The sequence below is a fragment of the Peromyscus maniculatus genome, chromosome 5 (assembly GCF_049852395.1).
Source record: "Peromyscus maniculatus bairdii isolate BWxNUB_F1_BW_parent chromosome 5, HU_Pman_BW_mat_3.1, whole genome shotgun sequence".
In the NCBI taxonomy this organism is placed as follows: Eukaryota; Metazoa; Chordata; class Mammalia; order Rodentia; family Cricetidae; genus Peromyscus; species Peromyscus maniculatus.
Genome location: NC_134856.1, coordinates 50,516,726 through 50,542,190, shown reverse-complemented (window position 1 = coordinate 50,542,190; position 25,465 = coordinate 50,516,726). Strand labels below are relative to the sequence as shown.

The 25,465-nt window shown below is 47.6% G+C and overlaps 1 protein-coding gene across 3 annotated transcripts in view; it reads right to left on the bottom strand.

Annotated features, from left to right (window-relative positions):
- Gan (gigaxonin) overlaps positions 1-7,554 on the bottom strand; it is a 47,964-nt gene extending 40,410 nt beyond the window's left edge. The window contains exon 1 of one of the 3 annotated variants that reach the window (XR_013051328.1): positions 7,245-7,551. Coding sequence is in view for 1 of the 3 variants with exons in the window: in XM_006986344.4 (XP_006986406.2) it covers positions 7,245-7,411 (167 nt within the window). In the remaining 2 variants the exon portion in view is untranslated. Of the gene's footprint in view, positions 1-7,244 lie in introns of all 3 variants that reach the window. The other 2 variants (XM_006986344.4, XM_042277754.2) reach the window with 2 other exon arrangements.
- Positions 7,555-25,465: the final 17,911 nt, after the last annotated feature.

The following is a 25,465-nucleotide window of genomic DNA, read 5'->3' as shown; positions in this document are numbered from 1 at the left end:
CCTCAAACAAATAAGCAGGGGCTGTAAGGATGGCTCAGCAGTCAAGAATGCCAGCTGCTCTTCCAGAGGACTGTTCTGAGTTGTTAGCAATTCCAAGGTGGGTGGGTGGCTCACAACCACCTGTGACCCAGCTCCAGGGGCTCAACGCATGCGCGCGGGGGGGGGGGGGGGGGGGGCGCACAGAGAGAGAGAGAGAGAGAGAGAGAGAGAGAGAGAGGAAAATAAATCTTTTTAAAAAACTACAACAAAGCAGTCCTGTATCAGCTCCCTGTAGGAAAAACTAGAGCACAGCAATGCTCCCTTTACTAAGAGACAGAAACCTATGTGGGGAGCCAGGGTTCCTGCTGCCGCCGAAGGACAGGGCAGACACAAGTATCAGCCACTCTCTCAGGATTCTCACTGCTGTTTGAACCCCACCATTAAACTTCTGACCTCACCTGTCACTCTCCACAGGTCCGAAGAGGCACATCCAACCTCACGTCCTGAAGGTCGGAGTCCAGTGCAGAGACTGGCCAACATAAACAATCCAAACGACAGAAGTGTGGGAGTACCCTGAGCCCCACAGTATAGACTATATTCAATTCTTCAGAGATAGAGGCAGCTGGTCATGATGAATGCAAATATGACTAGAAAAGCCAGGTTTCACAATGTATCAGTTTATTAGTGCTGAATTCTCTTTCAAGTTGTTCCTAAAGACAGAGAAATGCTTCTTGGTAGAGAACCAGGAACAACTAGGAACAAAATAGCACAGTGGAGAGTCTGCCTCCATCATCATGCAGACTCCAAAAAGGAAAATAAAAGATGGCACCCCTCAGTGCTTCTTAATTCAGCAGATATTTTAAAGCCCGTCTATCTATATTCCACTCAGGATGCATACTGCCCAGCAAAGCTGTTTTATTCAGTGTGTGTTCATGTTGTGTGAGCTGCTGTGGTGCGTAGGGGTCTATGAAGGGCAGAGTTCCACTCCAGGTACCTTCCTCCGGCTCTAGGTATCTTCTCTTTCTTCTCTTAGTCATCACCTTGCTTTTTAAGAGAGTATCTTACACTGAGCCGGAGTTCACCATTTCAGCTAGAATGGCTTGTCAGCCAGCCTAGAGCATCATCCACCTTCCTCCCCTAGCTCCAGCACTGGGCCACAAACGTGTGCTGCCACACCCACGTTTTATGTGGGTGCTGGGAATGGGAGGCCAGGTCCTCAGGCTGGCACAGCAAACACTCTGACCCACTGCACCACCCCCCAGCCTTTGGGGCTCGCTCCTTCACTTCCTTCCTTCTTTTTCTTTCTTCTTCATGAAAGCTCTATCTTTTTACACAACACCACATTCACTGTGCCAAAATCTCACTTCACCTATGTATTCTTTTCCTAACAACTCTAATCAGAGAAAACAAATGACTTTTTCCTATGGTGGAAAATGGAGAGTAAGAAGTGAGGAGTACAGCTTGAATTTCCCTCAGTCAAACAGTTGAGAAAAGGAAAACTTCCAGATTTTTGAATTTTCATACACATGACATATCTTGGGGATAGGACCCAAGACTAGCAACAAAGTTCACGTAATTTTATATTATTTTTATTTTGTGGATGGAACCTAAGACTAACAACAAAATTCATGTAATTTTATATTATTTTTATTGTGTCTACGTTTAACTCTGACCCATAGACATGAAGTCAGGGGTCAGGCTTTAGAAGTTCAGATTTTTCAGTCTGTATGTTTCCCACAGTGACTTTGTGCCAACCTGGGACTTCTGTCACTGACTCCCATGGGAGACAGGAGTGGCAAACACCAGCCCATTAGTCGTTTTTGCAGTAAGGGCTTTGGAAGACAGCCCAACTCTGTTCTGCAAGCAGGAGGTCAAGGGCACTGCTGGAGGATGTGCAGCCTTCTCCTCTGTGAAGACAGGCCTGCCACCTCCACCTGAGCCTTCCTTCCATCATCCCCTTCCTTCTGAAGGCTTCTGTGGCTCAGGAGGCAAAGAAGCCATGGGAAGCACTTAAGTTCAGAGCTGTAACCAGAGCCTGCCATTTGTCACACCCTACGCCCCCACATCTCCGCCCTTAACCCAGAATCCTAACTTGCAAATTATTCATTTATATTATAGCTTCAGTACACAAAATGATAGCCTTTCCCTCTGGAAGGATGAAGCAGCTCTCAGACTTGCTGCCTGCTACTGGAACCAAATGCCTCCTCATTTGTCTTAATTATATTTTCTTTATGCATTATAAAGAGGTTGTAGGTCCCTCTTTGATAGCATGAGAAGAAGTGATTAACACTTCACATAATAGGTGATGTGGTTCTGACTCCTAAGGCCTCAGAGTTCCCATGTGGAAAAGTACTTGACTTGAATCTCAACTATAAAATGAGAACTGCTGTAAGAATGATAAGGAGACTGATGGGAAAATCCCAAATATAAATAAAGGTCAAAAGAGTCGGGGTAACAGAGGACAGATCAATCAGACAGACAGACAGACCAACTCCAGCAGAGCTGTGTCACTAGACTAAACAGTACCCCACACTGGACAACACCACTTCCCTCTACATCCCAGCCACAGTCTAATGAGAATCGTATTGATTTATTTCTGCATTTGAAACCTTCCTCTCTAATCAGGGCCTTCGTAACTACAACTGTGACAATCACTGCTGAACACAAACAAGGGATGAAACCTACAGACAGCATCTGTTCACAAGTGCTTACTGCCATGGAGACCAGGATGCTCTGGCCATTTGAAGGGGATCCGAAGGGGCTCACAGCTATACTATTTTCTTTGAAACTCACATATAAATGGGGTTTAACCAATTAAGATGAAGAAAGAGCACTAAAGATTTTTAAATCACCTCTGTTCATTTATCTATGTGTGTGCATGCTGTTGTTCATGTATCAGAGCATCTGTGCTGAGATCAGAGGCCAGCTTTTAGGAGTTGGTTCTCTCCTTCTTCCATGTGTGGGTCCCAGGGACCAAACTCAAGTTACCAGGCTGGGTGACAAGTACCTTCCTCTGCTGTGCACTGTAGAACACTTCACTCTAAGAGCTTCAGGACAGACGTACTCTTCCAAGGAAAGCCTTAGAGTAGGCAGATAAAAACTAACAAGACCTAGATCCATCAAAAGACAAAGGCTCAATTGATTTCCCACCACTACAAGATCCTGACAAGAGATGGGTGGGGTACCGTGAGTCTTCAAGAGTGGTGCAGACTCAGACAGAGCCTCAGAACCTAGCCTACGGGAAGAATCCTAAGAAATGCAGCAGGCAAGCCTGGTTCCTCAGAACCCTGGCAATCATTCAGAAGCTGCTACCAACTCAAAGTGCAGGGAAAAGATGAAAATATCAAAGAAATCAAAAGACTGTGCAGAGAGCATTGCTCTGCAATGTCTGTGGTTCACAGCAAGGACCTTAGTGGGTGTGGCTCCCTGGGTGGCTCAGCTTCAGCATCAAGGAAACAAAGACAGATTAAAGGTTACTTAGTTATTAGTGTAAGTGAATTAAAAACAGGGCTTTGGGAACTAACAAGATGCTCTGTATATAGTGAACAACACTAGGGATAGCACTTGGATCCTAGTGACATTAAACTTTCAGACATCCCTAAAATGGATGTGGACAATTTCTATGCTACTATGAAACTTGGCTCTCCTATAGAGCTCATGTTAACTTCCTTCAGTATTTTCCTCCATACTACCTATAAGCCAAATCTTAGATCTAAATGGCAACACGGGATTGTCAATAATTAGGCCTGGAATGTACCCAAGTTAACAATATGAAACAAATGCTCCTTACAATACAACGATCCTAGCTGCATTCATACAGAACAGCAAGTCCTGTAGGGTTGGAAGGGGCATTTCAGCATCAATGTACGCATAACGACATATACAAGACTGGAAAGAGACACTCCCCCCGCCACACACACATGTAAAGCAAAGCAAAAGAGCCACACTGTTGCATATTACATGGACTCTGGCCTTGTGTGGCACAGTCAACTTCACCTCCCAGATAAAGAAACCAGATCCTAAAAAAGTTCAGATGTCCAGACTTCTCATTCCACCCTCCCTAGACCAACTGGAAAGCAAACAAAGCCATTTCCATTGCTAGCTGACTCACCAAAGGATTTAAACAAAATTATGGGAAACTCTGTGCTATCCAGGACTGAATGCTAAGCAGTATCATAACAGTTTCCCAGAATGTGTAGAGTCTGGAAAGTGCACACAGGGCCAGGAACGTGTACACAGCCACTTTAACGTCACTCCACAAGCACAGAAAGAGTCCCTTCCAAATCCCTGTCGCTTGCACCATCCCCAAGAACAGCTCAAAAGGGAAGGGCAAAGCTTCCCATCAGATCAGAAGAGCCCCAGTCAGGAAGCAAGGCAAACTCCACAGTATTCCAAAGAAATTTCCTATAAGCCCAAGGGGCCATTCCCGGGGAATCAGAGTTGCTGAGGAAGAAAAGATGGGGGAGCATTATGTCCATGAGTGCAGGCTTATCATTTTCTAAGGCTCTCAGTTGCACTGGGGTCTAGTTTCCCCAACAAGCTATAAGTAAATGACAGTCAGGGATGGGACTTAGAAAACAGCCTGCTGGAATATAAATGCTTATATTCATTTTGTTTAAATGTAGTCTCTAAAGTGCCATTTTGACAAAGCTACATTATCAAAGTTCAATAGCACTGGTGTCAAAAATTATTAAACTAGAGAGCTGGAGAGATGGCTCAGTAGTTATGAGCACTGGCTGCTCTTCCTGAGAACACAGGGCCCATAAGGCAGCTCACAACCATTCACAACCATCTGTAATTCCAGTTCTAGAGGATTCTATGCCCTCCTTGGGCTCTGCAGGCACTTCACACATATGGTGCATAGACACACATGCAGGCAAAATACCCATACATATAAAATAAAAATAAATAACTCTAGAAATTATTAAAATGCAAGATCAAGACACATTGCATAAGTATGAAATTATCCAAATATTCTAAAATAAAATAAAAAATAAGCTGTGTTTTAAGTAGTAATTTAGATATTTTGAAATACACTTGAAATTGATAATCTAAAAATACCACAAGAATCTTCTAGCATTTCAGTAGTCAAACTTAACACAACTGTTAATTAAAAAATTCTGTCAATTAAAAAAATTCAATTTATTTATATTTTTAAAAATTTGACTTCTTGATAAATGTTAACATTGCATATACATAATTATGCAATATATACAATATAGACATGACATTTACATAATATTAATATAAATGTTAACCAATTGCAAAAAATGATTGAAGATGAAAATCAAAATAGGTCTATGACCATGCTTGACAAGCATTTAAGTGATAACACATTAAAAAACATCTAGCTTGATTTTATCCAAAGTACATCCAAATACAGGCCATGCTGTCATTTGGAGCAGTAGGAACAGGAGACTATGCGCCATGAACTTCCATTCAAATTCTAGTCAACCACTAAGTATCAGTAACCTTGACACACAAGTTGCTAACATCCTCTGAGATGCTATTTTTCTACTTGGAAAGTGACAGACAGACATGGACCACAGGAGATCTATCCTTTGTTAGGAAAGTGACAGACAGACAGACATGAACTACAGCTCTTTCCTAACCAGTGGACAGATTTGTGTGGAGCCGTAGAATGCCTGAAACTCATTTCTTTGTAGGTGCTTCAGAGATTAAATGACACAAAAACACACTGTGCCCCTCATTTGTCGTATTAGTGAGCTGGAGCCAAGACTAAGTCATCCCCAACAACTCACAGCTAGGTAGGAAAGATTTGAAACATGAATTAAATCTCAAACACCTAGCCCAGAGCCCTAGTCAACCAGCTAACATGGAAATATAACAAAGCCAAATCTCCAATGTCCAACGAAAGGAAGGTGATCATTCATTCCATAAATTTACCCTGGCACCAGGCACTATTTCCTCTGTGAAGGGCCCAGCAAGAATCAAAAGAAAAATCCTTGGCCTGAGTTTACATTGTGGTCGAGAAAGATACACCAAGATGAGCAAAACACAGGTTCTATTATAGTAGTTAAGTGTCATGAAGAAAGATGGAGACAGCAAGTGTTTCAGGATGTGCAACTTTAGAGGCAAGTGCCATTTAAGGGTTTACAGTACGGAATCCACTGTAGTTTTCCTAAGCATTTCCCAAACACGGACTACTCTGGATACGGGAAAGGTCTGGCTTGCAGATCCAATTTGATTGATTGCCCTAACCTATGAACTGCCAGCTATGAGCTGTCATACTGGTGATCTAAATTTCATATTAGCAAAGACATCTGACCCCCCAGTCCACAAAGAGCACAATGTTACAAGGCAAGGCTAGGATAGAAGCCAGAAGTTTCAAGGGCACCTGGACTGCTTCTGAGTTCGAACGTCTCCAAAAACAAAGATTAAAGTACAGCGTTATGTGTCGAGTTCTGCTGGGACAGAGCTCTCAGAACGGCATAATTTTCCTTTTTCTGACTTGCCAATTCTAGTGACATTGTCTACCATTAGTCTATATTTAACCAGCTTACTGGGCACTTTCTCCAGCTTTTAGCCCCCCACCCCCACCCCGCGATATTAAAAGAGCAACCCAGTTTGCCTGAAGCAAAGTTGCTAAAGAAACGACAGCAGCTTCCTTGCAAATTCTGACCCGATGCTGTAAGCTGGGTCTGAACCTTTTCATTAACCCGGTAAACTGGGCTAAGGTTTGTGTCGCTCAAGTTTTACGGTGCCCTCTACAATCTCTGGGTCCTCGACCCCAACTGTATCCAAAGAATGACGGTTGGTCTTTTCAGATTCGCAACAGTTTAACCTGTTTGTAACAATGGAGTGGCAAATTGACAGTTGGGCTTGGGGGTGGGGGTGGGAATGCCCCACCGAGATCTCACAGAGTGCTCCTTCTGCCTACACCGCGGGTGTTGGTTTGGCTTCCCCGCGCAAAACCCGGCCCAGTCCACTGTGCCATGACTCGGAGGTAAACTTCTGCGGGGCTCGGCTGGCCGGGCGGGGCCTGTCGGGGCGAAGGAGCGGCTCTTCCCGGAGCAGCCCCGCCCTGCTCGCGGGTGCGGGTCCCAGGACCGCCTATATACCGTGTTTGGGGCTTCTGCTGACCTCCCGGGGCTCCGGGGCCAGGGCGATCTTGATGGGGAGGGGGCCTCCGGGAGAGGCCCATGGGGGCCCGAGGGGCGCGGCGGCCGAGCCACGGGAGCCGCGGGCGGCCAGGCCAGAGGAAGGGAGGAATGCGGAGGCGATGGGCGGCGGTGCCCGCTCACCTGATGTACGGGCTGGCCGCCGCCAGGATGTTCTTCTGCACCGGGATCTCCTCGCCGTCGAGGACCAGGTGAGCGTCGCAGAAGCGCGCCTCCTCCCGGAACGAGCTGAGCGCCCGCAGCAGGCGCGCAGCGTGCTGAGGGTCGGACACAGCGCTGCCCTCGGCCATCGCGCCTCCCGCTCCTCCGCAGCCACCCGGCCCGCCCGCCCGAATCCCGCGCGCGTCCCCGCCGTCCACTCCTCCGCGCGTCCGCCTGCTCGAACTCAGTGTAGCGCTGGAGTCAGAGCTGGAGGCCCGGCAACGCGCCTGCGCCATCGGCGGCGCGTGCGGTCGGCGCCTTTAAGGCCCCGCGACATTGCATCATCTCTCCGCGACGCCCCCCACGTCCCGCCCTACCTCGCAGCGGCCAATCAGAAGCCTCCTTCCTCCGGGGCTGGGCTCGGAGCCGCGGGCGCACCCAGCGGTGGCTGGAGTTCGAACTGGGTTCGGGAAGGAGAGCTCAGCGGATCCGCGGAAGCGAATTCGAATCCGAGCCTCGGTCATCTGAGTACTGTCATTGTGGACGGAGTTGAGATGTAGATTGAAGTCGAGGACTTACTCCTTTCGCAGGAGCTAGGCCCTGCTAGGTTCACGTCCATTATTCCCGGGCAGAGCGCGGAGTCTGCAGGAAGCCTTCACCGAAGTTGTCGCGGGTGAAGCGAGAGAAGCGCTTCAGTTTTGCAAGGCTGTGGCAAGGAGGTTGTTTTCCTCCTGCAGGGTCTGCGGTTGGGGACCAGAAACAATGGACGGGTTTTAAGTGGGGCTGTAGGGGTAAGGGTGTTACGGACGTCACTGAGAGGCTGGGTGGAGAATAAAGTCTGGATGCTTGAAGCCGATCGATGCGAAGATTAGATGGTGGCCTGGATCAAGGGCTCTGTGCGCGGAGATTACAGTTGTGAAGGAGAGGGGGATCCAGTTAACTGCAAGGATGTCAGTTCCTAACTTTCAGGGAAGATAAAAAACTGAAAGTCTGGGAGGTATAAAGGCCAGGTGTTCAAATGGTGGGGCCAGGCTTCCCATACAGGCAAATCAACTCTGGGTGAGCTCACCCTACAGAGCAAGCAAGCCTCATACTGTCTGAAGTTTCACTGGAAGTTGCTGGAGATGCTTGGGAGTGTTGGAAGTAGCTGCCATTTTGTGCAAACATTAGGTGCTCAAACCTCCAGAAAAAAATTTTTCATTGTTTTTGTTTTTATATTTCAAGATAGGGTTTCTCTGTGTAGTCCTGGCTGTTCTGGAACTCACTTTGTAGACCATGCCGGCCTTGAACTCACAGAGATCCTCCTGCCTCTGCCTTCTAAGTGCTGACTAGGTTAAAGGTGTGGGCCACTGAGCCCAGCTCAGAAGATTAAGTTTTATGAGGACCAAGGATCAGAACATTTGGGCAACATTCCAGGTAAGGCAGGATGGAGCTTTCATTGCACCACACAGCCTCCCTTAGTCCAAAGGCCCCAGGAAGTTTGGGGTCTTCACTTTGGAAGCAGCCAAGGCTTTGGAGTCACTGGCAGGAACCAGAGTATAAACTACTCTCAGGGGAGGGGGCCGGATAAGGTAAGGAAGTTACTAGTGGAAGACCCACACATTTCCCCTTCCCTCCTCAAACACAGCTCAGTATCTATGGGAGCAGTGATAAAAAATATCTAGAACCCGCCAAAACCAAGGGCTGGGTAAAGTAGAGGGAAGTAGAGGTAAATCACAAGGGACTGTGAGTTACTCATTAGTAAAGCTGGTAGTGGGCTGTGGGCATGTGTATAATACTATCCTCTGCTGTGTCTATTGAGAAAATATTGTAATAAAGTAGTGCAAGGCTGTCTTCTCTAGAATACCAGCCCAGTGCTCCTGGGCACAGTCAACATTCCTTTGTCTAAGCAGTTGCTGTATTTTGAACATTGCTCTGTGAAGACACTGTAATGATCTTTTTTTATCCACGTGACTAGCTAACTTCTGTGTGTATTGTAGCTTGGTAAGATTTCCTGGTGCCAAGTACTTTGTAACAGAGTACTTGGTACACAGTGCTACTTACTCAGGGTTGGATGGATGGTGGGTGGTGCTTTATTTTTTTTTAACTGTGAATACCAAGCATTAAATAAATATGTCTTGGATTGTAGTTTTTGTTCTCGTTCGTTTTCTCTCAACCGGGCTCAGTCTATAGAGCGCTTGCTCTGCAAGCGTGAGGTCCTGGGCTCCTTGGCATCCAGTACAACCAGTGTGTGACCCTAGCTGGGTCGGGGCAGGGTGATGGGCAAGGACATCCCCTGGGCTTGCTGGCCAGCCAGGTTAGCCAGAATCGGGATCCTAAGGACCCCTGTCTCAAAAATAATGTGGAAAAGCAATTGAGGAAAGACACCTCACGTCAGCCTCTGGCCTCTTCAGATGCTTGCACACTTCCTCCTCCCCCTCCTCCAAGTGACACATATGACTAGGAAAGCTTTACACTTACAGGCATTTGATAAGAGTGTATCAGTTGCTTGCAATGGTGGTCTGCTCTTCATATGTCAGAGGTTCTGGAATAAACAGCTCTGATAACAGACGGTCAGTTAGCTGAGGATGGGAGAGTTGTCGAATAGAAGCGGCTGGGAGTGGGGGAAGGTTAGGCAGACTCTTCCTGGTAGAGATGAACTTCCAGTGTTTCCATCAGGAGGAAGGCTTGAGTTGGGCAGAGGCTCCTTCCTAACAGTGACTGTTAGTCGGAGGCAGGCGGTGACTGGCCGGAAAGGTGCGCCTGCACAGCAGGACACACACCACCTCCACTGTTCCCAGTCTTCCCCACCACTCAGTCTGCTTGTTGAACTCTGAGTCACCCTTTGAAACTCAGCTCAAACATGACCGGCGATAAGCCTCCTACTAGCTTCCCAGGACAAGGCAGGCAAGTGCTGTACTTATCACACTGTGCTTTATTAATTTGTTGTGGTGCTGGAATCCATCTCGGGACTCTGTGCATGTTGGGCAATGGCTGCACCATTGAATCCAATCCTTCTGGACTCCTGGTATACTTTTCACTGCTGCAATTTCCTCTGCTGGGTTGTGAGCATTTCTAAGGAAGGGTCTGTGTTGGCTGCACCTGTGTTCTCTGGGACTTAACATAGTGCCTGATGCCTCGTAGATGCTCCCATTTCATGATTTAGTTAGCAAATCAGGTGAGAGGGTAGAGTGATGTAGGGTGCCAAGATGAAGGTCACATCCCTTCAACTCCAGCTGATTGTCATATAGGAGTAAATGACAGCAATTCATTCCATTTAGGGGGAATAGTCTCATGGGTCTGCAGCCAAGATCTGGCTTTAATCCCTTCTCAGAGATCATCAGAAAACCATGCCCAGAGAGTTCGTGATCCACTGATGCTAGGCTGACAATAAACCGTGTCCAGTTGAGTTCTAGTGTCCCAGAAGCATTCAGCCTGATGTGTTGGGGTAGGAAGAGTCCTGGGGGTTGGAGGAGCACTGCCCCCCCCCACTCCTGGTTGTGCCTTGGAAAGCTTTGCAGTCATTCTTAATACTGTTCAAACTGATCTGTCCTTGATATTAGTAACGATCATTGAAGCTGTGCATATGATGTTATTGTTTTTCAGCATTCCATAACTATCAGATAGCAGTTATTGTGAAACAGGACATCTGAGAGATCCCATACTGCCCAGTTTCAGTCTCTGGTGACTACACTGAGTTCACAGCCTGCAGAGGAAGGGCTTCCAGGGTGTGTGTGTGTGTGTGTGTGTGTGTGTGTGTGTGTGTGTGTGTATACCTGTTTGTGCCTGTGTGTGTATGTGTGTTTGTGTGTTGTCTACAGACCAAAGAGAGTGTTTGCAAGGTAATAATAATAGTTGGTGAGCAGACCTACTTTAAAGCATTGGCTGCCTGGTCCTCAGAGCAGGTACAGTGATCTTGAGGGCAGAGATGCTTTTCTTGGTAGTTCTTTATTCTCTGCACTGCCCTCCACCTGATTTCTTCACTGACCATGTATCATATTTACAGTTGAGAAAAGAACAATTTCCATTTTCAAAAAAAATATTAAAAGCTTTCTTCTGTTGAAAACTGAGCTCTCAAGGAAGCATCCCCTTGGGGATTTGGGCTTTTATTTTAAAATAACTGTTAGCTCAAGACAATAAATACTGTAACGAAAAGAAACAATCAGGAGTTTGAAAACATGGGATGGGATGGGCTTACTTTATTGAAGAGAAAGTTGAAGTTCAGATGAGTTGAAGGCTCCACCAAGGTCATTTGTGAGTTTGACTGAGGCCAGATCAGACTGAGGTCAGATTTCTGCCTTCCAGCCCTGTAAGCTTTTCCATTCTCAAAAGCTGGCTCTTTATAAATACTCATTTGGTTGAGACGGTCTCTTCTGATTCATTTTAAGGTAGTCCTCAGACATTTTATTGGGTAAATCTGTCATTTGTCCAAATCCATAGATAGCTCTTTCTGAAAAGCCTAAGTGCTTCCCAAATTGCTGAGTCAGAGAACAGGTCAGTATTTATGATGCTTGAGAGTTGATTCTATATATTTCACAGTGCCCAGAGAAGTGTCTCGGAAACCAGGGAGCTAATTAAATTGTAACGAAACTCCACAAAGGTAGAAGTTGTCCTTGCACCCCACCCAGGATCCATCACAGTGCCTGACACACAGACTAGGTGCTCCGTACAGATTTGCTACGTGAATAAATGTTAATAGGGATGATGGATATTTTCCAGTCCCTACCAGGTAACTTCGGGTGCTGTTTCCCACAGTTTCCCATTGACCTCCAAACTGGCTTACTTAATAATAACTGCCTGACACCCTGGCATAGCTAATGGCCACCTGCAACTTATGCGGGTCACAAAATAAACTCATGAGAGCTGAAGAGATGGCCCATCAGGTAAGAGCACTGGCTGCTCTTCCAGAGGACCTGGGTTCTGTTTCTAGAACCTACACTGTAGGTCACAACCATCTGTATAACTCCAGTTCTTGGGGATCTGACACTTTTTTCTAGCCTCCTTGGGCACTGCAATGCCCTGGGTGCACAGACGTACACACAGACAAAACAAAAACAAAAACAAAAAAAGCCACTCATAAAATAAAAATCAAGCCAGCCTGGGCTACCAAGTGAGCTCCAGGAAAGGCGCAAAACTACACAGAGAAACCCTGTCTCGAAAAAACCAAAAAAATAAAAAAAATAAAAAAATAAAAAAAAAATAAAAATCAATAAAACTTTTAAAAATTAAAAAAAAAACAAACCTGATTTGACCTTTCAAACCTAATTCTAATTCCTCCCAAGCATGTGGTAGTACATTGATAGTATTTGTTTACACAGTGCAGAAAATGGGGGTCTTTTTAAAGGGGTTGGTGCTGGGGATGGAACCCAGGATCTTATGCAGACAAGGCCAGTCATATACTTGATCTATATCTTTATCCACTGACCTGTATCCCTAACTGTGTCTGGGGCCCTTCATCCCATTCTCCAGTAAACTCCACAAGGTCCAAGGCAGACTGTTCTGCCTCCAGCCATTTCAGCTTCACCGACCATTCCATCCACGCCATCTAGTTCTCCTGCTTTCCCTCTGCCCTTGGGAAGCCTTCCTCCCCAACAAGGAAATCAAATAAAGCCACTTCCGGTTTCTATAGCCTCTGATGGCCTTCTGTCAGACTTAGGAAGAAAAATGTCCAAAGCCCTTCTTTCTCATGCAGTACAGAGCCCCGAGTGATCCACAGCCTCTATCCTATGACTGCAACCTCTAACGTCCGTTCTCGGTGCACACTAGCCTCCCTGGCCATCTTGCTCTTCCTGGAACAACCCTAACTCACTCCCCACTTCAGGGCCTTGGTATCATCCTATTTCTCAGTCAGGGAGTCCACTGCCATTTTCATTTTGCTCCTTCATTCTTTTAGAGCTCAAAGATGACGCCTCCCTCACCTCACTTCATCTTTCGTCGTGTATTCAACCCCTGCCTAAGTTATATACGTGTATGTGAGCACTGTGTTCTGGTTGTCTATTATAAAGGCCTTCATGAGGCTTCACAGGTTTATCTTTGAGTCACTAGACCCTAAAATGAAGGTAGAATTAAAGCGCATACCTCTGAAAAGCTTACTTATTGGCAGACATCCTTTTTTCTCTCCTGCTCCCTAGCCAAACTCTGCAATCCAAGGATGCGAGTTACTGAGAGTGATTTCAGGGACCCAAAATGACACTTGAAACCTTAGGTTGCAGCAGCTCCAGGCATAGGTTACCTAGTAACTTCTTTCAAACTAGGTCCTGTGCTAGAACCTTGGGGTTTTTTTTTGTTTGTTTGTTAAGGCATGTACCACATTCAGTTTTTACCCAGCACACTTGCTTTGGTTTATAAATATGCCAACAGTATATAAGAAGTACTCAAATTTTGTTCTTTAGCAAGAATTCTAGCTACCTTGTTGTTGGGTGTATGGTAAGCTGGTTTATTTGGCAATATTTACATGGTATCAATAATTCATCTGCATTTTGGATATGTCCAACAATCTGAACTCATTTGAATCCTCCTTACCCACTGGACTTCCTACTTCCTCTGGGTCTCAGCCTCGGAGGCTGGGGAAATTCACATAGCATTGTCCTAACTGCTCCTAAGGAGACCCAAACAAATGCCCTCCCCCCTCGGAAAAGGGCACGGATGGCTGACCAAGTAACTATTCCATCAAAATGGGATGAATTTATTGGGGTTACTTGCAGAGCATGAGTGATAGGTTACTTTCGGGAACATGTGTGACCCCAAGACAGCCACAAATCCAAAAGTCTCATCTGAATGTAGATGTGATTTTCCTAAGCTGCATAAATGACCTGGTTCCTCTCCAACACCGCCCCCCTCCCCCCGCCACTTCAATGAACTTTTCACTCCCTCTATACCTTCTCATGAAACCACAGGCATCTGGGGAAGAATTGCAAACAGCTGGGAGAGGGCCACAGAAGGGACTGGCTGAGTCTCAGGTGAGACTCTGGAGACCCTCCCCTAGCTTCTATGGAGGGAATGTCAGTAGGCTGGATCTTGGTGGCTCCTGGGTAGTCACAGCTGCTCTGATGAAGATGGTAAGTCTATTTATTCCCAGAGCCGTCTATAACACATCACTGTTTCCATACACCTGGGATAACCAAAACACTCCCTCATCTGGCAATAGGGAGGGTAAAATGAGATGGTGCTGGTGAAGGCTGACAACAGGGTCCGACACACAGTAGGTGTGCAATACGTGCTGTGTCGTTCCTCATATTATCATTGTTTCCCTTTGGTTGTGGTGCGATCTCACTCAGCTTGGGGACTATTAAGCTCTAGTTGACTTTTAAGTAAAATCTAGTTTCTCCTCCCACAGAGCCAGCCCTGTCTCCAGGGCTGAGTCGACATCCATCTCCCCTTTTGTTTTTCTTTGGCTCTAATTCTGGAAATTTGGTGAACTTCATGTATTTCCTAACTCTACCACATATTTTGCCTTCCAAACCAGATCTTTGAATACCCCAACTTGGTCTCCTTTATATCCGGCTCCATGCCTTTACTTTATTTATTTATTGACGGAGTCTCATGTTTTACAGGCCAGCCTTGAATTCATCAAGATCCACCTGCCTCTGGTTCCTGAGTGTGGAGATTAAAGGCATGCACCACCACACCCCACTTTTATTATTTGTAATCTTGTGTGTCTCTGTGTGGCTGTGTGCCTGTGAGCACAGATGCCCATGGAGATCAGAGGCATTGGATGCCCTGGACTTGGAGTTTCAGGCAGTTGAGAGCCATCCAGTATGAATGCGGGGAACCAAACTTGAGTCTTCTGCAAGAATAGCCAGTGTTCTTGACCACTGAGCCATCTCTCCTGTCCATCCACCGCTTCTGATTTGATTTTAAATATTTAAACCAATTCAACTATTTTCAGGAAGACATCAGACCTCCAGGGCTGGTGCTTCATCCACACTCTGCTTGAGAAAACCTTGTTTTCAGGGTGCCTTCCTGAGCTTTCATTTAGAGGGTCTTGCTTTCATGCTTAGGTCTGTGATCGGCCTCGGCTACATGGATTGTCTTAATGATAGCTCAGTCCGGCAGAGACAAATACACCTAAATATGAAGTCCATTCATACCTTGAACAGCTCGTTCATTCAAAATTCTAAGTGCTTACCATGTGTCCATCCCTTGTGGGAGACCATATGCAATTAGGGTCAGCACTAAAGCTAAGGGACTAATTGGCTACTCAGGGAAGGAATGTCTAGAGAGCAGTAATTTAGTCAGCAAAGATGATGTGGCCTGCTTATTCAGATGTGTGTGTGTGTGTGTGTGTGTGTGTGTGTGTGTGTGTGTGTGCGCGCGCGTGTGCGCGCCTGCCTCTGGGAGCACATCAGTCAAGTACCGTTCCCACCTCTGCTTCTAACTCATCAGTCAGTCCCCACTCCCTCCAGGACAACTTCAGGAGTCGGTTCTCTTCTCCTGCTAGAGACTGACCTGGGCCATCAGGCTTGGCAGCAGGTGTCTTTAGCCCCGAGCCATGTCACCAGCCCTTTCTCGTTTTCAACATTTCTACCCTCTTTCATGCCCAGCCCACCGCACTGAGCCCCCGAGCCTCAGAATGGAGCCAGTGAACTCTCCTCGCTGGCCTCATGTAGCTGATTTGGGGACCTGTGCCCAGGGCTGGACAGTCCCCAGCATCACCTCACAAAGCCCTTCCATTTAGTTCCTTTTGGTCTCGCTGAACCTTGGACTCCCCTGGAGTCCAGCTGCCCGCTCAACTCTTGCTCCTGCACTTCACAGCTCCACACTCTGCACGTGCTGCTGCTGCAAGGGCTCGAGCCTCTGCTCCTAGCTGGAAATAACTGTCTCCCTTGCATCCCATCGGACTCATCGCTGGTCTCATGTAGTTCCTGTCTGGAACACATCCGTGTTCCACCGGGAAACCCGCCCACTCCCGAGCTGTGTTCTGCCGCTTTGACAGACACACCTTGGCCCCAGTTTACCCAGTGTACCTAGTTTTCTTGTTACTGTGACAAAATGCCAGATGACTTCAATGAGGAATGGTTGGTTTGGCTGACAGTCTCAGACTCTGCTGCCCAGCTGTGTACAGCACCATGCATGATAGCTGCAGTTATCCAGATGCCACCATGTGCCACCATGTCCAGCACCTGGCAAGCAGTCAGTGAACAGTGACTGGAAAAAGCACAGCCACAGGGCTGGACAGGTGGCTGGGTGGTTAGGAACACATGCTGCTCTTGTAGAGGACCCTAGTTCACTTCCCAGTATCCATGTCAAACAGCTTATAACCATCTGTAACTGCAGCTCCAGAGGATCTGATGCCCTCTTCTGGCCTTCTCAGGTACTACACACACACACACACACACACACACACACACACACACACACACACACACAAACAACCTGCAAACACAGAGTCGTAGATGGAGAGACAGTTCACTGGTTAAAAGTGCTGGTCAAGCAAGCTTGGGTGACGGAGTTTGGATCCCAAGAACTTACTTGAAAGGTGGGCAGAGTGGCCTGCCTGTAGTTCAAGCCTGGAAAGGAAGAGACAACTGAGCCCAGAGCAAGCTGGCTAGCAAGACTAGCCATGTCAGCAAACTCTGGGTTTGACTCAGAGATCCCACCTCAGTGAATAAGATAGAAGAGTGATGGTGGCTGCTCTCCCCATGTACTCAGACACATGCGCACCTGCCCCCACATACATGTACCCACACACGTGCAAACATGCACACCACATACACATGAGAATAAAAAAGAAACAAAAACCAAACCAAAGCAAAAAAAAAAAAAAAAGACAAAAACCCACAATCACACCTATGCTATTAGTGACAGCAGCTCCAACATCTCTCTTTTCACTACCCTGGGAGTTTCTTAAACAAGGGCCCATTAACTCGGTTTCTCTATAATTACCACTTCCTCTCGTGCCCATTTGTGGAGCTTCTGGTGCCTCCCTGTGCCGGGAGCTCCCTACCCATCACACTACCCAGCCATCTAAAGTTACATATCAGGCACTCAGTGTCATGGTCTAAAAGTCTGTGGCTCAGAGAGGTGACCACTGGCCCTCAGCTAGCCCACGGGGTAGCCAGGACTTTGAATCCTATTGCTTTGGAAAAGTCTGTGTCCTCCCGTGCTCCATCGAGTGTTAGTGCCCATCTGTGCGTTCCCAGCATCTACACAAAGAGCTTGGCAAACAGCCAATGAATGGAATCAGCCCGAAGAGACTCAGAACCTATACACGCATGCAGAAAGGAGCATGCATTTAACTGGGCCACCACGGTTCTGAACACGTCCCTCCAGGTCCAGTCAATCAGCACTGCAGATAGCATCTGGGCTGGTAGCTGTTTTCAACGATTCCCTCTTGGGAAAGGGTGGTTTCAACATCAATAATTTGCACTCCGTGGCTCCCAGGTGTGCTCTTTAATCAAGACAATGCCGTCCTTCCAGAGGAACGGGTTGTCACTTTTCACAAAATTTGTCCCATTTAATGAAACTTTTTTTGTTGGGTGCCTAATGAACTGCTTTCTTTGTTATAGTCTTAAGCTCTTAAAATGGTGTGCCAGGAAGGAGTCTTGGGAGTTCCTCTGTGGGCAGGCACGGAAAGCTCGGCCTCTCCAGCTCTGTACTAAGTGGCTGAAGAGCAGGGACCAGGGGCAACCATCTGAATCTACCTTGGCCCCTGACTTAGGCAGCAAGATTTCAACGGATCATTGCCAAGTCATTGTCTGCTATGTGGTGTTTTATGCTGAGTGCTGGGATAAGCCTTGGGAGGGGTAAAGAAGACATCGGATTCAAACCTGGTCTCTAGAAACTTCTAAACCTCCGTGCCTTGGGATAAGACACAAACATAAATAATGAACAACTGATTTGGCTAAATAGGATGTGTAGTAGGAAGTGTTATCAGTGAGCTACACTGAGATGCATACCCTTCCCAAAGCATCATTTGTACTTAAATATGGAGAGGTCCTTTGATATTAACACAAGTGCTGATGTTACGGCTAACACTGTGGCATTGTCATGCATGTCTTGCCTGACCCCCCTACACTGCTTCTGCCTCCTCTCTTCTGTGCTTACTGTGGGAAAATGAATGATTCTGCACGGATGCATGGAAAAATGATGGATAGATAGGTAATGAATGGTGGATGACTGGATAACAGATGGAGTAGAGAACAAGATAGTGTGTCACTACATAACAAACATATCTTCCCTTTATCGTTAATACTGTGCAATTCTGTGTCAAAACTCCTTCCACATCACACCCAAATCAAAGACACTAGAATGATGCCAGTTTCATCTGTGAAGAAAACTGCAGCCTCAGGCAACAATGTCCCAGGGCTTACATAATGAGGATTGGTCAGCTTGAGCTCTGAGCTGGCCCTTGGCTCAGCATCTTCAACACAAGAGCCCGGGGCAGCTACAGGGAGAGGGCGCACCGATGAAGTCACTGCCTTTCTTCTCTGAACTGTGGCCTGCCGGTTAATTTCAGCCTCGTGTCACAGGTCAGTGCTAGGCTAGGCAGAAGTGCTTCGGTGGAGACTCTGCCATGGATTCTGCTCTTCTTGGGGACACTTGTGAATGTGGCAAGTCACCTACTACTTCAGGAAGCCCATGAGAATCCTACAGGCCTCCCCTGGCCTTCTCAAGTGCCCAAGATTCCTCCATAGGAACATCTTGAGCCTAACGGGACACAAACACAACCCAGGACCTCCAGGAAGAGGGGGTGGAGGTAGCATTGGGGGCACACTCAGGGAATGCAGCACACTCAAGCATCTCCAGCTAGGGACGCTACACCATGACAACTCCACAATCATTCCCCTTCTGGAAACTTCCATGGCTATCCTACCCACCCGTTTCTCTCTTAAAACCTTTCTCAACTCTTGGTGGAGAGGACAATTAAGGTCCTCTGTTTTAGAGATCTAGGTTGCTAGTGTGTTAACAGGGCAAGGTGGAGGAAGAGAACAGGATAGACCATAGATTACCTAGAACTGACTGGTTCAGCACAGGTGCATCTTCAGGACCTTGAATGCCAGGAATAGCCACAGCAGGTAGAAGATTAAGGGCATTGAGTATATATGTTCACTCAACACATATGTATCGAGAACTTTCTATATGCCAGGCCCAGGTCTAGACTCTGGCTTCTTAAACTGCAGGTTGTGATCCCATGAACAGTCCTGAGATTGAATGGAGGATCTCTGAAAACAACTGGCAACAATGAATGGTTTCTGAACGTTCAGCAACCAAAAACTAGTTTGAAATCAGATGCGGAACAGACCCAAGGTGTTTCTGGTTTCTCACTTGTAGTGCACAGCAGGACTTCCTCTGAAGCCTCGGCCCTGAACACACTCTGGGTACACTTTGCATGGCATGTCATCACCCACACGCTGCTTGTGAACTCCGCCTCAAACACCCCAGCTCAGATTCAAGTCCATTGCATGCTACGAACTGCAGTGTTTTTTTTACTGTATACGTACATCTTCTGCTCTTACAGAAAAACGGTTTAGTTGCAGAAAACAAAGACTTAATACTCTCCTTCCATCATCCCTCAGCATGTATCAAGTTAGAGATCTTTTGGATTGGATTGTGTTAGAAGTTTGGTTCTACAAACTGCCTCTTGAAGGGCTGGGGAGCTGGCGTGGTGAGGAAGAGGTTTACTGCTCAAGCCTGAGCACCTGGGTTTGGATCTTTACCACCCACATAAAAAGCCAGGCAGGAATGGCAGCATATACCTGTAGCCCCAGGACTGCGGTGGGGAGTGGGGATACGAGGATCTCTGGGGCTTGTGGGCTGTCAGCTTAGCTGAAAAAAGGTGAGCTCCAGGTCCAGTGAGAGACCCTGTCTCAAGTGAATAAGGCAGATCAAGATAGAGAAGGCCAGAGCTAGGTGCTTGTGGTCACCCGACACCTTCCCCCAAAGACATCCAGGTCCTGGAACCTGTGACTGGGACCTGCCACGGCAAAGGGACTTTACAGATGTGCCTGAAGTAAACATCTAGAGATGGAGACACATCCCACATTATCCCAGCAGGCCAATGGACTCACAAGGGGGAGGGAGAGGAGGATTTGACCCAGAAGGGGAGAAAGTGATGTGTCCCTGGGAACAGGAGCAGAAACGGTGCTGTTAGGACACGGGTCAGGGCATGAGGGTGAGTCGTGCAGAGTTCCTCCCAGGGCCTACAGACTCTGCTTTTTATCCTCCAGAATGGCAAGTGAGTCAGTGCTCATTGCTTTAGACCAGCAGTTCTCAACCTGTGGGTCATGACCCCTTTGGGGGTCCAACAACCCTTTCACAAGGGGTCACCGAAGACCATCAGAAAGCACAGGTATTTGCATGACAATTCATAACAGTAGCAAAATCACAGCTATGAAGTAGTAATGAAAGTAATTTTCTGGTTGGAGGTCCCCACAACATGAGGGACTGTATTAAAGGGACGCAGCATCAGGAAGGTTGAGAGCCACCGCTTTAAGCCATGCCCAGGTGTGTGGAATTTGTTTCATCCACAACAAGAGACTCTTCCTCCCTCCTGTAAACCACCTGATCTGGCTCGAGCTGGTTTGTCTGTTTACGTCCACTCTCCTTGTTGCTGTAAGAACTCAGTCCCCACCCCTGGCTGAGAGGACGCACTAGCAATGTGGACAGCGCTGTCTCTCCCACATCCATTCCTAGGGTGAGGCTAAGAGCCCCGAGCCAGGCTGGGGCCTCACGCCTGCCCCATCCAAATGACAGGATGAGAACCAAGTCAGAATGTCAAGTGACCTTCACCACTCCCAAAGCCACCCCGAGCTCTCCTGCCCTCTGCAAAGGGCAGGAACTGTGGGATGTCAGAGGCTGACACTCATCCTGCAACAGTGGATGGACTTCATAGGGGACATACTGGAAAAATGTACTCAGATGTATGAACTGAGCGAGGGCATCACAGATATTACTGTCTCCAGCCCCCAGTGAGGAAGACAAGGAGTTGTTAAAATCTCCATAGAAGAAAGAGCTATGGAACCGACTATGTCTGTGGCTTACATCTTGTTGCTTGGGCCAGAAAAAAAAAAAACTTTTAGGAAATGATGGGGAGGGAGGGAGGGAGGGAGGGAGGGAGAGGGAGAGGGAGAGGGAGAGGGAGATGGGGGGGGGAGAGAGAGAGAGAGAGAGAGAGAGAGAGAGAGAGAGAGAGAGAGAGAGAGAGAGAGATTTCCCCCCCTGTGTGATGTTTGAGTAAGAACGTCCCCTATGGGCTTGTGTATTGGAACACTTGGGCCCCAGAGGGTGGCACTGTATGAGGAGGTGGAGGAGGTACGGCCTTGCTGGAGGAAGTACGTCACTGGAGGTGGGCTCTGAGATTTCAAAACCTCCAGTCATACCCAGTTGCTCTCTCTGCCTTGCACTTGCCAGTCGAGGTTGTCCGCTCTGGGCTGTCCCCGCTGCTACGCCTGCTCTTGCTGCCCAGCTTCCTGTGTGCCGGTGACAGACTCTTATCCCCCTGCACCCGTAAGCCCCAAACAAACCCTTCCTTCTGCAGGTTGCCTTGCTCATGGTGTTTCATCACAGCGACAGAAAAGTGACCAAGAAACTCTGGAAGATTTTTCACCTCCAAAGGTGACAAATGTAACCATTTGTTAATGAGGGAAGCAGACCCTCTACCTCATGCCGAACACACAAATTAGCAACAAATATAAAACCAGGAACAAGTTTTCATGGCCACAGGTTAAACAATGGCTTCTCAGATTCACCGCCAATATCATGGGATTTAAAAAGAATGTTATATTTGTATACTATATAAATAAATGGCACATCATCCAAATTTAAACTTTTTTTGTTGTTTTTTGTATTTCAGAGGACACTGCCAAAAAAAGTGAAAAGCCCACTTATAGAGTAGGGGAAAATACTGGAGAATCGCACCTTTGATGAGGGCCCTTTTAAAAAAGATTTATTCTCACTGTTTTAAAGTGTGTCTTACTGTTTTAAAGTGTGGGTATGAGTGCGCGTGCGTGTGTGTGTGTGTGTGTGTGCGTGTGTGTGTGTGTGTGTGTGTGTGTGTGTGTGTGTGTGTGTACATGAGCATAGGTGCCTGCGGACTCCCGAGGATGGTGTCAGATCTCTTGGAACTGGTTATATAAAACTGTGACCCACCCCATGTGGATACTGGGAATTGCAAGGGCAGGAAGCTCTTTAACGACTGAGCCATCTCTCCATCCCACCCCGCCGCAAGAATTTCTTAGACTCAACAATAAAAGGCAAACACCACAGAAAATGAGGGCAAAGGGTTTATTTAGTAGGCATTTCTCCAAAGGAGACTTCACAGGCACGACCACACCAAGATGCCACTTCACGCTGTGAAGGCAGCTAAAATGAAAACAGCGGGCAGGGAGGATGTGGGCACATGGAAATTCTCATGTCTTAATTGTGGGAGTACCACAGGCTCCGGCCATTTTGGAAATAGTCTAGCAACTCCACTGAGTGTTAGTGAAAGAACCCAAGATGGCTGAGCATAAGCTTGCTCTAACAGCCATCGATTGGATGGCTTTTGGGGAGATCATACCCCAGAGCCAAAAGACAATTGTAAACTCCCTAAAGTCCAGCAGCCATGAAATGTCAACAGCTCTCCAGCTGGTGGTGGGGACTCATGGTAAAGGTGACTAGCTTAATCTTGTGCAGACAATTTTTTTCTAAAGGGGAGCAGTAACAATCATCTGTTCTCCAAGCAAGGGATGGACTCTAGAATTTCATGCAAACTGACCCATCAGGACCCTAGTTCCCAGGTGGGGGGGGGGAGAAGGGAGGGAGAATTGGAAATAATTTAAAGTGTAAGGATGGTAGGTGGTACCCACGCTGCCATGGCTCAAAGAGGGAGTAATATGCACCCATGAAAAGAAGGTAGAGACCTATTCAATGCAAGCAGCAGAAGGTTTTCAAGCTGGTATGTTGCTTGTAAATAGATCTCTAACCTGTGGACTCTGCACCCAAACTGTAAAAGCTGCAGGAAACCCAGCAGAATGCTTTCACTGGTTTTCTTTGGGTCATGGGACTCTGGGTATCTTTCTCATCTTATTTTAATCTAGCCAGCGGTTCTACAAAGAACACACAGGATCTTACAATCAGAAAACACACACACACACACACACACACACACACACACACATGCCCTTGTCTGCCTCCCTCCTTTTCCAGGGCTCCTTCTTGGGAACTTGGCTACCCTCAATTTGTTCAGCCATCCACATCTACCTCTATCCTAATCTCAAGCTGCAACCTCCACTTGCAGGAGCAGCCCTCTGTGAGTCCCCCAAAGGTCTTTTCAGGGGGCTCCAGAAGTCCCACCCATCCCAGATGCTTTTGTCAATCACCAGGGAAGTCTTGCTCATCTTCATCCTGCCTGGATACAATGCTGTATACCTCTGAGATCCTGCGACCAAGAAAATACTCTGCTTCTTGGCTGGGACTCAGCCTTGAGGGATGCTTCTCAAGATGGCCCTGTGTGATAGTGGACATGAGTTTAAAGGGAAGATGAAGCATTGGGGTCCCCGAGGTGTCTCCCTGCTGTCAGGTGGTATAGACGGCGAAGGCTTTTTCACGTGTGTCCTGATTTGCCACAGGAAAGACTTCTGGGCATTAAAAAACCACCCAAGAAATCTTCAAACAGTATAAGAAGGGACCAAATGTGTTTTGACTTATCCTGGATCAGCAGCCTGTCCCAAGCTGTGAGCCCTGCACCCGTAACTTGGTCCTGAGGAAACAAGTGTGAATCAACAGTGGGAACGTGGCCCCAAGGCATGAAGGTTTCTCATGAGCTGATTTGCCCAGCAACCCGTCCAGCTTTGTCCCGGCACTGGACTCACACCAGAGAAACCTGCTGTGGGCGCAGCCAACACCTGTGACCCCTCACCGCACCTGACACCCCGGGCTTGGGACTCTCCAGGAAGTAGCTCTTGATGAGAGCAATAAATGAACCCAGAGGTTCTCTCCCAGAACTTCCTGTTTGTTCATCTTGCCCACCCACACGCTTCATAACCAGGAAGGCTGGGAGGAGAATGAGGACTGTTTTTGTGATCCTTTGGAGAAAGGAGTGTGCATGGGGTTCGGATCGAAGTGCCCTGGCCTGGGCCTGTCCGAAATGTAATAGGATTATCGAACACTGGACCCAGACAAATCGCATACCCTGTCGGTAATCTTCAGTGTTTTTTCGAAACTGAGACAGCAGGCTCTGGTGTGCCAGCCTCCATCACCAGTATGGTATCCCAGCTGTCATCTTAAATAAGGTCAACAAACCACCAACGTTGTTTCCTCCCTGCAGAACTGGGCCCTTTCTTGAGGTGAGGTCTGGGTGCTGTTTGGCAATTGGGAGCATGGAGGTGGGGACACATTGCATTCCACTCTTCCCTCAGACATCCAAAGCAGAAGTGTGAGTGGGTGAGTGGCTGTCCCATTTGTCACAGCCCTTCTGCCACCCAAGCCCAGGCTCCGATCACGTCTCCTTTCGTCCCCTGTAGCTGACCTTCCCAATCTGCCAGGGGCCGAAGGACTGAGATGCCCGCAGGACATGGAGGGCAAGGGCTTCACTCTGCCACCTGCTTTAGGTACCCACTAGACTCGAAAGGCGAGGCCCAGATATCCAGGGGGCTCCCAGTAATCAGGTGGGAGGCCGTTCGGCTGGCTTGTTTCCAACCTCCTCCATCCCAGTCACTATCTTGCATGGGGACCGCCTTCCTCTGCCCCCATGTCTGGTCCGCCTTGAAGTACACACAGTCCAGGGAGGGTGTCTCCTTTCCCTTCAGATGCTGATGTGCTCTGGTTTTCAGGCCAGCCTGGCCTTGGTCCTCCACCCCGAACTCTGACCCTTTGGCCATGGTTCATCTGGTCAACACCAGGTCAGTGTCCCCCTCCTGCAGAGAGAGGTCCCACTCAAATCTGTCAGTCACTGATCATACAATCGGGCCTCTTGCAGGCCAGAAAAGGTGAAGTCCCACAGCCCTATTTTATGGGCTCAGGAGAACTCACAGAGGCAGCCATATAAAAATCAAATGAGCTCTGAACAGACTTTCAAGTTGTTTTTTTTTTTTTTCTTTTATATCCTGTGTGGGATGACTGCAAAGCATCGTGCCCTCCTGGTCACATGACTTATAAACAGGGCGTGGCTGAGAAAGCCAGAGGCCACACCCACAACCTAGTCCATTAGAAAGGTGGGGGGGAGGCAGATGGAGGAAGGAGCAGTGATAACCCCCACCTTTCCTCACGTTCATGACTGCTTGTTCTAAGAACAATGATAACAC